Source organism: Abramis brama (genome assembly GCF_963993115.1).
Source record: "Abramis brama genome assembly, chromosome: 24".
NCBI lineage: Eukaryota > Metazoa > Chordata > Actinopteri > Cypriniformes > Leuciscidae > Abramis > Abramis brama.
In genome coordinates, this window is record NC_139986.1 from 26711274 (window position 1) to 26724500 (window position 13227).

Genomic DNA, 13227 nt, shown 5'->3' on the forward strand with positions numbered 1-13227 from the left:
ACTGCGTGGGTGACATAATAATATCACTTTATTATAAAAAAGCTTTATTATAAACAGCATAGAATATCTGAAGGCCGTTTTTACAGATATCAGAAGTCGTTATAAACCAAAATTATATTTTTGAATAATAAAATACCTGGAAAAATATGTGGATAGTAAACCTAAGCCCTTGCAAAGAGTGTCTCAGCAAGTTACAGAGCAACGGAGAGGAAAAGATTAAATAAAAGTATAATGAATGCAATTACATGTTAATATTACACTCTGACAACGTTTTTGCAATCATTTTGCAAATCGCTTGCAAATAATGCATTATAAGTAACATAATATTGGAAATACATAAAAGGAAATACATGGAATAAATGTAAGAGTGTAATATGTTAACACCCAGATTATAAACGCATGATTTCTATTCTAAGGATTTGAACATCTTCAGTATTAAAGGGAAAGCCCGCAGCGGCGCGCACTATCTTCACTACAAATGGGGGAGACCACGAAACCATAACACTTGTCTGTATTTCACCCACATGCTTTCAATTTAACGATTTATGATGATTTTAGTTTTACATCTGCTGTCATACTCTATTCGATAAAAGCAAACCGGCGCATCCCAAAATTGTATTTATCTCCCCCCCCCCTCCAGGAGTCGGATGGTATGTTCCACACGGTGTGTCAGGTGACATTTCAGCCATTTTGTACCGCAGATTCATCCGACACGATCCGTGACAAGCTGTTTCCATCATTTGATTGGGATTTAAAACCATTGTTCTTTACCAAACCATTTATCCTCAGAGCCCGATACCCGTCAATTTGTACGGTTCTGCTTGTGTCCAGCAGTATTAGTTCGGAGTTATTGGGGTTTTGAGGTGCAATTAGAGGAATAATGTCGTCAGGAAGCCCCGAATACTCACCGTTCTTCGCAGTGATGGGCGCATCAGCAGCGATGGTCTTCAGCGGTAAATTTCGATTTAAATATATTTAACACATTTATTAAACATTTATTGATTAATATGTACATGAATTTTATTTGCATAATTATTTCGTCATGATTCTTTGATCTCCCTGTGGAGGTCACATTATTCTTGAAATGCGACGAAATGTCATTCTAATTATATTATTTACTCGTATTAATATGAAAATAGATACACTTGTTTATTTAAAATATTTTTAAAACATTTATCAATTATAAATTATCAAAAAAAAAAAAAAAAATGTCTGCCTGATTATAATCCATCCTGTCAGTGCTGGTTACGTTATTCCTAGTATCGAATTAAATATAGTAGAAAAAATATATCTTCTAATAAAACACATTCTTTACATCTACTTTCACATGATGATGTCTTTATGATCATAATCCATGCATGTCCTAGCCGAAAAATTGCTGGTGAAATGTTGCATTTATTATTAGAATGACTCATTATCGATGCATACTATTGCAATGCATATTGATCATAAAATGTCAGATATATGAATTTACAGGCCAGCAAATATTGCTGTAGAGATACAACTGGCCTTTGATTTAACCAGCTATGGTATAAAATTCATTCCCTGGTTTGGGTAGATTTAGAGATTATAATTTGTATGCAAGGGACATAAAATGGCAAGGGATTATTTCACATCTTAAAATCTTAAACAGATTTTTGTTTTTCACAGGTATAGATCATTACTCGGGTTTGATTGGATTTAGAGGCTGAAAGCCTGAAACATTGAATTTAAGGTGCAGCCTGACAGTTGTGCATTAGATAGCCTAATTATATTAATAATGTGATATTTACTGATTGATTGGGTTATTTTGTTCAATTAACCACAAACTGCAAGTGGTTCAGAAAAATCTAATATTAAGATTGACTTTTTAGTAATTAAAACAGCTTTAATTTGGCTGTTATTGATGATGAGCAGGATCACGGTATCATCCATCAAAGATGAACGACGATCCAGAAATGGATCGAAAAATCGTCCTCTCACTCCATTTAGCATTAGATCTGGTGCTTTTTAAATGGATACAAATCCCTATAAAGTGCGTAATGACCATAATTTCCCACAAATCTTCAGGTTGAAGCTGCAGAAATAGTGCGACACTGAAATGTACGTGCACATTACAGTAGGGAGGGACATCAGGACATCAAAAGCATCTGTGTTTATTTCCAGCACAAGGCATCGTGCTGTGTATTCTCTGCTGGACTGTTTGACGGCACTTCAGGCCTGTTTGCTCTCTTTATCTCTGTATGTCAGCAGCTGGTGTGTGTTTGTTTAAAATGCGTACAGTGCTGGTCAGTCGATGCTCTTCCAGGCCCTTTTTTCATGTGTATTTGAGATTGGACAGCTTTCTTAATGAGAAAAAGCAGCAGAATGTCTCTCTCATCCGTGTCTTTGTGAGTAAAGGGTTTTCTTTAGTGTGCTTCCCGGTTTCTGTTTGTCACTGAACATGAGAGGGAAGCTTAGATAAGAAAGAGCTGAAGTTGATTTATTATTTATATATTTCAGGGATTCTGCTGCCCTCGATGTGAAACACAGTATAACGCTGTCTGCCGCTCAGAGTCCTGTTTACCATTACAATAAACATCAAATCAAAATTGACTTGATTTAATTCAATACTTCATGGGTCCTGTTTGCGCCAAACACGATAACGATGACTATAAAAATAACTATACAAGCATCCACTTAGACGGATTATAATCATTATAGATATCATTCATTCTGGAAACAGGCCTTTTTTGTGCACACTTATTGCTTAAAAAACATGGTTGTCTTCATAAATTGCTCCGCCTTTCAAATGACTTTCCATTCTAGCTGACATCACCAAGTAACAGCTTTATGATCCAGTTTATTCAGGCTGGAAAACAAGCTTCACGACACTCTCCGCCTCTCTGACGGTGACACACACCCGCCTCCTGTCACTCACTCGGCTCATTTACTTTGGTTAAATAGTGCTTGTATGGGCAGTATTGCGCATGATTTTAGTCATTCCCACAGGTTTCGCGCTCACATAAAAAGCGTGTGCATCACTAGCTGCGTTTCCATTACCCTTCAAATTGCGCAAATTGAAATTGCGAATTGAAAATACGCCCAATGGAAACACGTCAATTTCGCAAAAACTCCCATTTATCGCAAAAAAGTTTTTACGCTCGCATAAGGAGGTTTTTCAGGCAATTCGAAAAATAAATATTTCGCAAAACTGCAATGGAAACAGTGTTTGCTCATTTACAGGTCACCTGACGTAGATGACGCGGCGTGTTTGGACAGAATACGAGACTATTAAATTCATAAAAGACAAAATAATTACAGGAATAATGGATTCTAAACCTCAAATAAATGCCACAATCAAGACCTCGAAGCAGATATGAGGGAGAAACACCCAGAAACGCCTCATATGAGCCGCTCACAAGTATAATAAGGGTCGTTCCTTACCATTAATGCTCGGATAACACACATACATCGACTTCGATTAATAATAATGGCTAGTGCAGTGGCTGGGATATAGTACATAAACCTACTAGGGATGCTCATATTGACCGTTTAACCGTTAACCGAAAGTAAAAATTTTGACCGATTAATACTATCAGTTAAACGGTTTAAAACGTTTTTTTATCTTCTTTTTTTTTTAGTTTGCTGCATGGTTTAAAAATAAAATACTTTATAGCTTATATTTATTAACTCACGGAGCGCGTCGACACGCGCAACCACACACGAGACGTTAGCTGTGTATTCCCGGGACATCCGTCCCATCGGAGAGGGTGTTTCTTGCCGCGGGTCTAACTGTCAACAGGCTGTGCTCCAGACTGACCCCACATCACGTTGATGTTGCTTTTTTAAAAATAATAATTAGACAAGGTGTTAAGGTAGGGCTTCTATTTTTATTTAACGAAAAATCTTAGTCAAACGAAAAAAAAACTTGCCGTTTTTTTCGAAAGCTTTGTTTAAACGGATTCAGTGTTTTCTTTTTGTCATCTTAATTTGTTAATTATTTAAGTTTAATTATATTTAGTGTAGGCCTATTTTGTTTTTTATTTGTAATATTTTATTCTGTTTTTCTCTCACTGTCAGAAATGCTGCAGGTGCGTGAAAATTTAAACTGAATCCAGGTTCTGTTGTTGATCTGTTCTGTATGCTGCTGTTTGCACTTTGCACGTTAAAATAAACCCTTTGATAAAAACTTTTTTTTTAAAGGGTCATAGATACGCGTCCATTTTATTTGTATTTAATGCAATTGACCCTTCGCAAAGACCCTTAGTTACTGTCGCTATGTCCGACAAGCTATATGCTGCTCTCACGTACACCATGTTCTCACGCAGTGAAAAATACATCGCGGAGCAGAGAGGAGACTGACAACACGCTGACAGACAGGACAGACCAGGTTACTTTTCGGTTACTTCTGATATTAAACATATTAAACAAAGTCTCACCTTTCAAATTTGGTCATTTTTTTAAAATAAATTTAAACGATACAATAGGCTACATACCGTTTTGTGGATCTTAAATGTCTCTGACAGATCGTTGTAGAGCATCCGTTAAAGCTGCTCGTGAACCGATCATCTCTTCCTTCTATAGCATCAAATAAACATGAAAGAACATAAGAAGGAATGTTGTTTTAAACCGCGGAAAGGCGTCAGTACATTCCGTTTTTCAAGTTCAAATCCTCCCATGTTAATCTGCATGTTAATCTAACGTTATCTCTCCTGACTGCTTTGTCGGACAAAATGGCGGATTATGATTGGTTAGATCGGCTGTCAATTCAATATTATAATCTTATCAGTTAACGGTTAATAATCGATTAACGAGCGGCGGTTGTCGGTCGGGAAAATTAATCGAAATGAGCATCCCTAAAACCTACCAATGTCCGTCGCCATGATTTTTGGAATGATTAAACTTATCACGAGTTTTAGTCGCATAACATCGGTTAATGGAAACGGCGTCATTTCGCAATAGTTTTTTGTCGACATTTAGAAAAAAATCGCAAAATTTTGCGCAAATCTGTAATGGAAACGCGCCTACTGATTATAAGTGGCGCTCTCAAACAGCTCTCGAGTAACAAATTGACTTCTTTTTTCGTGTCAGATATGGAACGTAAATAGTTGAGAGAAAACGCATGTTGTGTAACAGTATATTGGATCCATGCATGAGCTCTTAAAGTGACAGCAGCCTAATAGAGCAAAAAACTAAATCACTCGCTGCTCTTCGCTGAATAACTTTTGTAACTAGCCTAATTGTAAGCAATAATCTGTATTTTTACAGTAAAATAATACAGGATAGTATTTTCATTTGATTAATTTCTGTAGTATTTCTTACCTGAATACTACTGTTAGACCCACCTAAAAAACTTAAAGCCGTGTTTATTTCATTTGTCTCTTTATTCTATTGTGTTTGTGTGCTATCATTTGCAAATTGTTTATTTGTTCTTATTTTATTACTGACAGTTTACTTGTCCTTTTTACATTTAGTTCAATGATTCTAATAAAGCCTCCCTTTTCTGTGTGGAAAGCTAAGCTATTGCAACAAAATTACCCAAATTATTAAAAAAAATTGAGATAATAACAAATTATCTGTATGGATGTATATATGGCCGTTATCGAAAAATGGTATTGAATATCGATATTTCAGGTATCGTATCTTGTTGGAAATTCCAGTATCGTGACAACACTATTCTGAATGATGTTTCACGTTTCCTTTACATGCAACAAGAGAAAGACCAGATTTTTATATTGCTGTTTTAAAGGATGTTCTGCAAAATATGTGTGAAAACAAATATGTTAAACATTTACTTTCATTACGGATGCATTGGTGTAATTGTGATTTATTTAAATTTTTAACTGAAAGATGAGTTGAAATTGTTTCTTAATCTGCATTATGCCACAAATGCAGTTGATCGAGCTTAATTTATTTTGAACCCAAAACATTTCATTAAAGGGATATTTCACCGCTGGAAAGATGAATGTGTATTTAAATTGGGTCATTTATGTATTAGAAATGTGACATTATTTTAGAAGTTGGTGCCTTCTAGACTGAGAAAAGCCAGAAAATATATTTTTGGCTCATGTGGATGAAAGACAACAACTCCCAGAATGCACTTGCTTCGCTGCCCTACGAGGCCACTCCCAAGCCACGCCTCCCGGTTACAGAGGGCAGTATCAGGAGAAATGATACAGCTAGGCGACTAGTCGACTCGAAACTGAAAAGACGGTGTTTTATCGTGAGATCCCCCTATGGGCGGGTTGAAGACATGCGAGACGAGCTCCTCCTACTGGCTGGAGTCTCTCGCCTCTGGACAGAAAAGCCTCTGATGACGATAAATGATGATTTTTGAGAGCATTGGAGGTTTTTTTCCAGACACACAGTCCAGAAATCTCTCGTCTCAGGGGGACATGAGGGAGGGAAGCACGGTCATCCGAAAATACGACCGGGTTTCTACTGATACAAAGCTTAATGCTAATCAGTGAAGTATCCCTTTAATTTCCTGGAGTGACTAAACTAGACCGTCAGAAGGAACAGTTGTATTTCATGTCAGACGTTGGTCTTGATTTCCACATGGGAGTTGTTCCGTGAATCCCTGATGGCACGAGAACACCGGTCATTCAGACTACACTATATTTACTGGAGGAAAAAGTGACTCGATGAGTGTTGTGACTAACACGCGTGATGCACACAGATCACAAGCTGATGCGCTCTTTCATCTGACTTGGCATCATGTCCCAGTTCACTGCAGTCGTGTGCTCATTAGTAACTCTCTCAGGGTGCGTTTTACTATAGAAATGTAGGCCTATACGTGTAGTAAAGCAGGTATAGCAGAAACACAGTGATTTCAGGAAGGCTGTCTTCAGGATTATATGTCATGTCTTTAGTTGAGATGAACTATATGATAGAGTGATATCATACAAGCTGATTAATCGACTGATATTTGGCCTTTTTGAGATTTTTGGTATCGGCAAATAACTTTGGTTGCAATATCTACTCACCGTCTTGTTAATGGATAGTGCAATTTTCAATTAAGTGTTGGTTTTAAATAAAATACTTTTTTTAAAGACTTTAACTAGCATGTTTTATTAGAATATCCTGCTTTAAATGATATTGGGCATCTTTTTTTTTTTCTCTCAGAAATTTCATTAATGGACTTTTTTAGATTTTCTATCAAATATAAAACTGATAGAGCTTATATAGGCCTAGTTGCTAATTTTTTTTTTTTTTTTAAGTGTTGTAAGACACATATTGCTTTATCATTATCATCATTCATTGTTATTATTATGATTATTTTAATTTCTACTAAAATGAGTTTGCCATGAAAATAGCCTGAATGAATGAATGAAACATGACAGAAAGAAGTTGTTCTTTCTTTGCAGAAACGTTGATTGATTTTGACCCTGTAAAAATGGTAAAATCTGTTTTTATTCTGTCTCTGTGTTGTTCTCATAGCAGGTAGAGTTTGTCTTAAAGAGTGTGTGTTTGGACAGTGGCCATCTGCACACTGAAGGATTGTTTCAGCTCTTCATCGCACTGGCCCATCTGTCACACACACACAAACACACACACACACTAGTATTGGCTAGTTTGGGTGTTTCTGTGCTGCAGTTGTAGCCTAGTTGTAATCGTGGTTAATGCGGATGGTATTTCCAGCAGGGTTACCCTTTAATCCCGGAAACTAAGCTTAGACTAAGATTCCTGGATGAACGAGCTGTAACGTGCAGCAGAGTGTGTGTTAACAGTGTGTGTGCAGGTCTGTAGAATTAACACCATCTCTACACACGACCGAGGATTCACGGACACAGTTTGCAAATAAACAGCCCATCTAACTTGGTTTAGTTGCCTGGTTTGAGCTAAGCTCAATTCCACCTTTCTGTCGGTACTTAAATTATTATATTAGTCTTCATTGTACATGAGTATTATTGTGAGTAACTTCCTTAATAAAAATGGAAATGTACCTGTTATTGCTGTTTGCTAATCTACTAATATTGCTCATTCAGGTGTTTGAAACCACTAAAACATCCATGCAAGTATTCAGCTTTTTTTGTTGAAAAGAACTGGTCAGATTTATGATTTATTTCCATCTTTCTGGATGTGATAAAACAGGTGAAGCATCAAGCAAACTTCTCAACATTTCAGAACACTATACAGGAGAAACTCGAGCAATATCGTGCAAAAGTTCATTTATTTCAGTAATTCAACTTAAAAGGTGAAACTAATATATTATATAGACTCATTACATGCAAAGTGAGATATTTCAAGCCTTTATTTGTTATAATTTTGATGATTATGGCTTACAGCTTATGAACAAATTTGGGGTTTTCATAAGCTGTAATCAAAATTATAACAAATAAAGGCTTGAAATATCTCACTTTGCATGTAATGAGTCTATATAATGACCTTTTAAGTTGAATTACTGAAATAAATGAACTTTTGCACGATATTCAAATTTTTCGAGTTTCACCTGTTGAAACAGCCAATAACCAATGCTCTCAAATCACCCAGTACACAGTTTTTCGCAGGCAGTCTGTCTTCAGAAGTGTTTCGTATTTTTGCCCTTTTGCTTTCTGAACATTACGGAAACATTGCAGGAGATCTGAGTCATGCTGCACTGAGAAGTTGTGCAATCACATGAGAATTATTCTATAGCTGTACTGGTTCATTATTGCAAGTTACCAGGGTTTACAGTAAAAATTAAAAATATTTTAGCTGAACTTTAGCTATAGCTATTATTATTTGATTCTCGGGACCGGACATCTTTATCTTGCCAAGAAAAATATTTATTTATGTTATATTCATGCCAGGTCTATGCGTTTCCATGTTTCTCTGCCGTAGTACAGTAAGGATTGAGCTTAAATGCACAACTGAGCGACTTTCAACTTCCATGTAAGGTAGAAAAACATGTTGCTTATGTTTAAAAGTGGAATTAAACACGTGTGTCCATGCAATCTATAGTCTAACTCATGCATTTTAGACTTCATAAGATAATACAACCGATTATGAATATTAATAAAGAATAATAATAATACAGATACATAATATTAAATAATGAAATTATATTAAAAGATGAAATGTCACTGAACATTTGACCCCGAACCCCGTATGTTAACTGAATTAACATCAGCAATTCTTTTGTATTTTCCCATTTAATTCAAGGTATTTCCCAACTTCTATGAGTTGTTCTTGTTTTCGTTATCGTTCCGCCACTGCGCGCTATTGAAGTGTGTTGTGACCTGGTAAATCCAGTAGGTGGCAGCACTCGACAGCGAATGTAATTACATAATGCTTTCGCACTGAGGAATTGCCAGACACTATTTCCATAATGCACAACATTAGAAAGGGATACGTTTATTATACATTTTGTACTAGTTGTTTGAGAGATTATTCATGCTGTAAAACTAGGAATGTTTTTAAAGTCACTTCTCTCTGTCTCTGTAGCATTGGGCGCGGCGTATGGCACGGCGAAGAGTGGCACGGGTATCGCTGCCATGTCTGTGATGCGTCCAGAGCTGATCATGAAGTCCATCATTCCTGTGGTCATGGCGGGAATCATTGCTATATACGGTCTGGTGGTGGCCGTCCTCATCGCCAACAGCATCTCCGACAAGATCACTCTCTACAAGTGAGTCGAACACGAGCACTACTAGAGAACTCGGATTCTGGTCACGGCTATTATAGTCAACAACAACTAAACACAAAGTCACTGAAAATAAAATGACCGATAAATGTAAAAAATAAGCATTATATTTCAGCTAGTCGCTAACGTAGCATGTCTCATTTTCATTTAGCTTAACTTTAAAACTTAAAATTGAAATGAAAGTGATTGCTGTCAAATCGCCTCGAACTTAAAAGTTTGTGTACATATACCTCGTATTTAATTAAACACTGTCGTCGAAGTTGGTATTGTGGCTTTATATAGCTATGGTATAATATAATATTAACATTTTATGAAAATCAAGCTCAAATTGAGTTAAGAGGTTTTTGACCAGCAAATGACAGATATAGGCTAGTTTGAGGAGCCAATGGTTTAGTCACAACCTCTTTTAAATGCTTTTTATTGGTTAAATGTTTGTAAAACCCACATACAGACGTAAAGGATGACCAATAGCATTAATTTTATAAAACAATGACAAAATATAGAGAGATTCAATGTTTCGACCCAACAGCGCAATGATATATATATTGATATGATTTATTTTTAATTATTTTTTGGAATTTGATCATTTTCCACGGCACAAAATCTAAAACTTAAAACAAATTCAAAATATTAATAAAAATCTCAATGATACTAAAATAACACTGATTCAGATATATTATGGTTGTTGCAATGCTAAAATGTTGGTAGTTAATTCCAGTACATTTTTCAATAACAGCACTCTGTATTACCGATGCTGTAGAAAGATTAGTTCTGTTATTGGATTTATTTATTAATTTTTTAAACATGTATATGCATTTTTGCAAAATTGATTATTTTTTTGTTTTATTTATTTTTATATCTGTGACCCTGGATCATAAAACCAGTCACATGTCGCACCTGTATATCTGTGGCAATAGCCAACAATACATTGTATGGGTCAAAATGATAGATTTTTCTTTTATGCCAAAAATCATTAGGATATTAAGATCATGATCCATGAAGATATTTTGTAAGTTTCCTACCGTAATTAAATATCAAAAAATTATTTTCATGAGTGAATCACGAACATAAATGGACAAGTTTAAAGGCGATTTTCTCAATATTTTGAGTTTCCAGATTTTCAATAGTTGTATCTCGGCCAAATATTGTCCTATCCTAACAAACCATACATCAATGGAAAGCTTATTTATTCCGTACTTATTAAAAAACTTGACCCATAAGACTTGACTTTGTGGTCCAGGGTCACACATTTTATGATGTAAAAAATAATAATAATTGCAAAAAATGTTCTATATGAATCCTTTTTTAGTTTTTTACTAACGTCTGATTGTTGTTTGTGTGTGGCAGGAGTTTCCTGCATCTGGGCGCAGGCCTCAGCGTGGGTCTGAGCGGGCTGGCGGCCGGGTTCGCCATCGGCATCGTGGGAGACGCGGGCGTCCGTGGAACCGCCCAGCAGCCGCGCCTCTTCGTCGGCATGATCCTCATTCTGATCTTCGCTGAAGTCCTGGGTCTCTACGGCCTCATCGTAGCCCTGATTCTCTCAACCAAATAAACTGGCAGTCAGCATGCAGCGCTGCCGGGCCGCACGACGGGGCAAGCGGAACAAAAAATCAAATGGGAAGGGGAAAAATAAATGGTACCTTAAACTAAAATGAAATTAGATGAATTGAGAGGTAGGAAAGTAATCCTACACATTATAACGGGCTTTGCGTTTGGTTTTATCTCTGAAAGTGTACAGTCGTCCAGTTTGATAGTTTTGATTTCTTGTAAATGCGATATATAGTGATTTTGTCCTGTGTTTGTGAAGAAAAAAAGAATAGAATATAATAATAATAATGTAATAGATCTCATTCTCTGTTTGTTTCCCACACCCCTCCTGCCTATCGATCTGTTATCCAATCACGCGTTCTCTTTCACTCCCTTCACGCCTCTGGTTCCTGTCTCTTCCTGTCACGTGATTTGGGAGTTTTCTACATTTCCACGTTGGTGTCAAAGACGTGTTTGTGAAGTGGAAAAAAACGCACTGATGAATCTGTATGTGGAATGGAATGGAATAGTTTTTGTTAACGTCCATTTTTGTTTTTCACTGATTTTATTCATTAAGATATTGTTCATGAAAACTGTACTTGAAGCTCCTCAAATCCTTTGAATTGATATTTATATAAACATAAATCTCTATATATAATATATACAGATATAAGAATAGACCTGCACTGGCCGGTGTTCCGCTTCTGAGTGCAGTGTTGGGGAGTATTTCAGCTTGGTGTGTGTATTTATGGTTGTTTCCTGTGTATATCTGATGTTTGGTTGTATTAAAGGTGTGTGTGTGCCCCTTGTGGGTCTCACAAGTGTAATTTCCATATGCCTATGTTTCCAGTGCTTTTTCATCAACAGACGGACCGTGTGAATGTGTTCAGCTGTGTATCTGACCTTGCAGTCCTCAGCCTCGACCTTGATAATAATTCAGCTGCAGCACTGATAGATCTACAGCTATTTTCACTCCATTTTTAGTGTAAATTACTTACATATTCGCAATCAAACACTGGATCTCATTCACTAATAATTATGTGGATTATTTCTATTAGCACACACACAAATCTGGTTATTGCTAATTCAGTGGTTTTCAACGTTTTTGACTCAAAAAACAAGGATTTGTGCTGTAATTATGACAAAACGGCTTGTTTTCAAACTTATTTTTTTAATTAACAGAATCTGGGACTGTTAATATATTTTTTGTATACATTTTGTCATTCTATGATTCAAGATTCTGATGCAAGTGTGTTTTCCAGTTAAAATCAGTAAATTAATTAAGTGCACTTTAAGCCTAATTGTACAATCGTAAATCATCCTGAGCTCATCTACGAAGTTTGTTGAGAACCGCTGTTCTAATGTCAATCAATTTTGAACATTCCAAATGAACAACCACGTGTCCGAGATTAGAACGCGAACGCGCCTAGACAATGCCCATATAAGGGCTTTCCGCTTTTTTCCTCTTATACTTTCTATGCCCCCCCCCCCTTTTTTTTACGACGCGCGAAACTAATATCCTCAGAAAAATTATTGTGATATCCTCAAAACAAGTTCAAAGAAATCTATTTAACATTAAATATATCGTTCAACACATTTATAAGGACACCTAGATAGATTACTTTTGTGTACTTGTACTCGTACGAAACAAGTTACTGATGAATCGTTTGTTCGTGAAAACGTTTTGTAGGCCTACGCCGATTTCACGCACATATTCATGTGCATGCGCATGGTTAGTGGATGAAGTGCTGATGAATTGCACTGGACTGTGCCATTTCAAGCTACATTTAACAATGTTAAATGATTTGTGTTGTGGATATTAGGAGGGTTAACTAAAATTAAAACTCTCTTTGACCTATGAAATATAAGAGAGATTAAAATGAGACTAAGAAATCAATTCCTAAAAGTCTTTAAAAAATAGTATGACTAAATACTATCTTTTACGTGTCGTTGTGTGCGTATTTGTTAATATAGCATGGAAATAGTGGAAAGAACAGGCCAAAGGGGATCCTCGTGATGAAGAAGATGGAGAACATAAACATGGGTGAAGGTCACTGCATTTTTCTTGTTGTGTAAAAAACACCTCATTTGCTTTTCTTTGTTCATAGTCATTT

General features: G+C 36.2%; 1 protein-coding gene across 1 annotated transcript; it reads left to right on the forward strand.

Moving 5' to 3' along the window:
* Positions 1-666: 666 nt before the first annotated feature.
* On the forward strand, positions 667-11944 carry atp6v0cb (ATPase H+ transporting V0 subunit cb). Its single transcript, XM_084102572.1, has 3 exons — positions 667-953; positions 9388-9571; positions 10934-11944. Exons 1-3 carry the CDS (start codon positions 881-883, stop codon positions 11136-11138), a joined length of 462 nt encoding a protein of 153 aa, XP_083958698.1. The 5' UTR covers positions 667-880; the 3' UTR covers positions 11139-11944.
* The last annotated feature ends 1283 nt before the right edge of the window (positions 11945-13227 follow it).

What these genes read in the sequence shown, in the direction of transcription:
- atp6v0cb (XM_084102572.1), top strand. Translation starts at nt 881, where the DNA reads ATGTCGTCAGGAAGCCCCGAATACTCACCGTTCTTCGCAGTGATGGGC. An exon ending in AGCAGCGATGGTCTTCAGCG is followed by an intron (nt 954 to 9,387) that starts GTAAATTTCGAT and finishes CTGTCTCTGTAG; the next exon opens with CATTGGGCGCGGCGTATGGC. An exon ending in GACAAGATCACTCTCTACAA is followed by an intron (nt 9,572 to 10,933) that starts GTGAGTCGAACA and finishes TGTGTGTGGCAG; the next exon opens with GAGTTTCCTGCATCTGGGCG.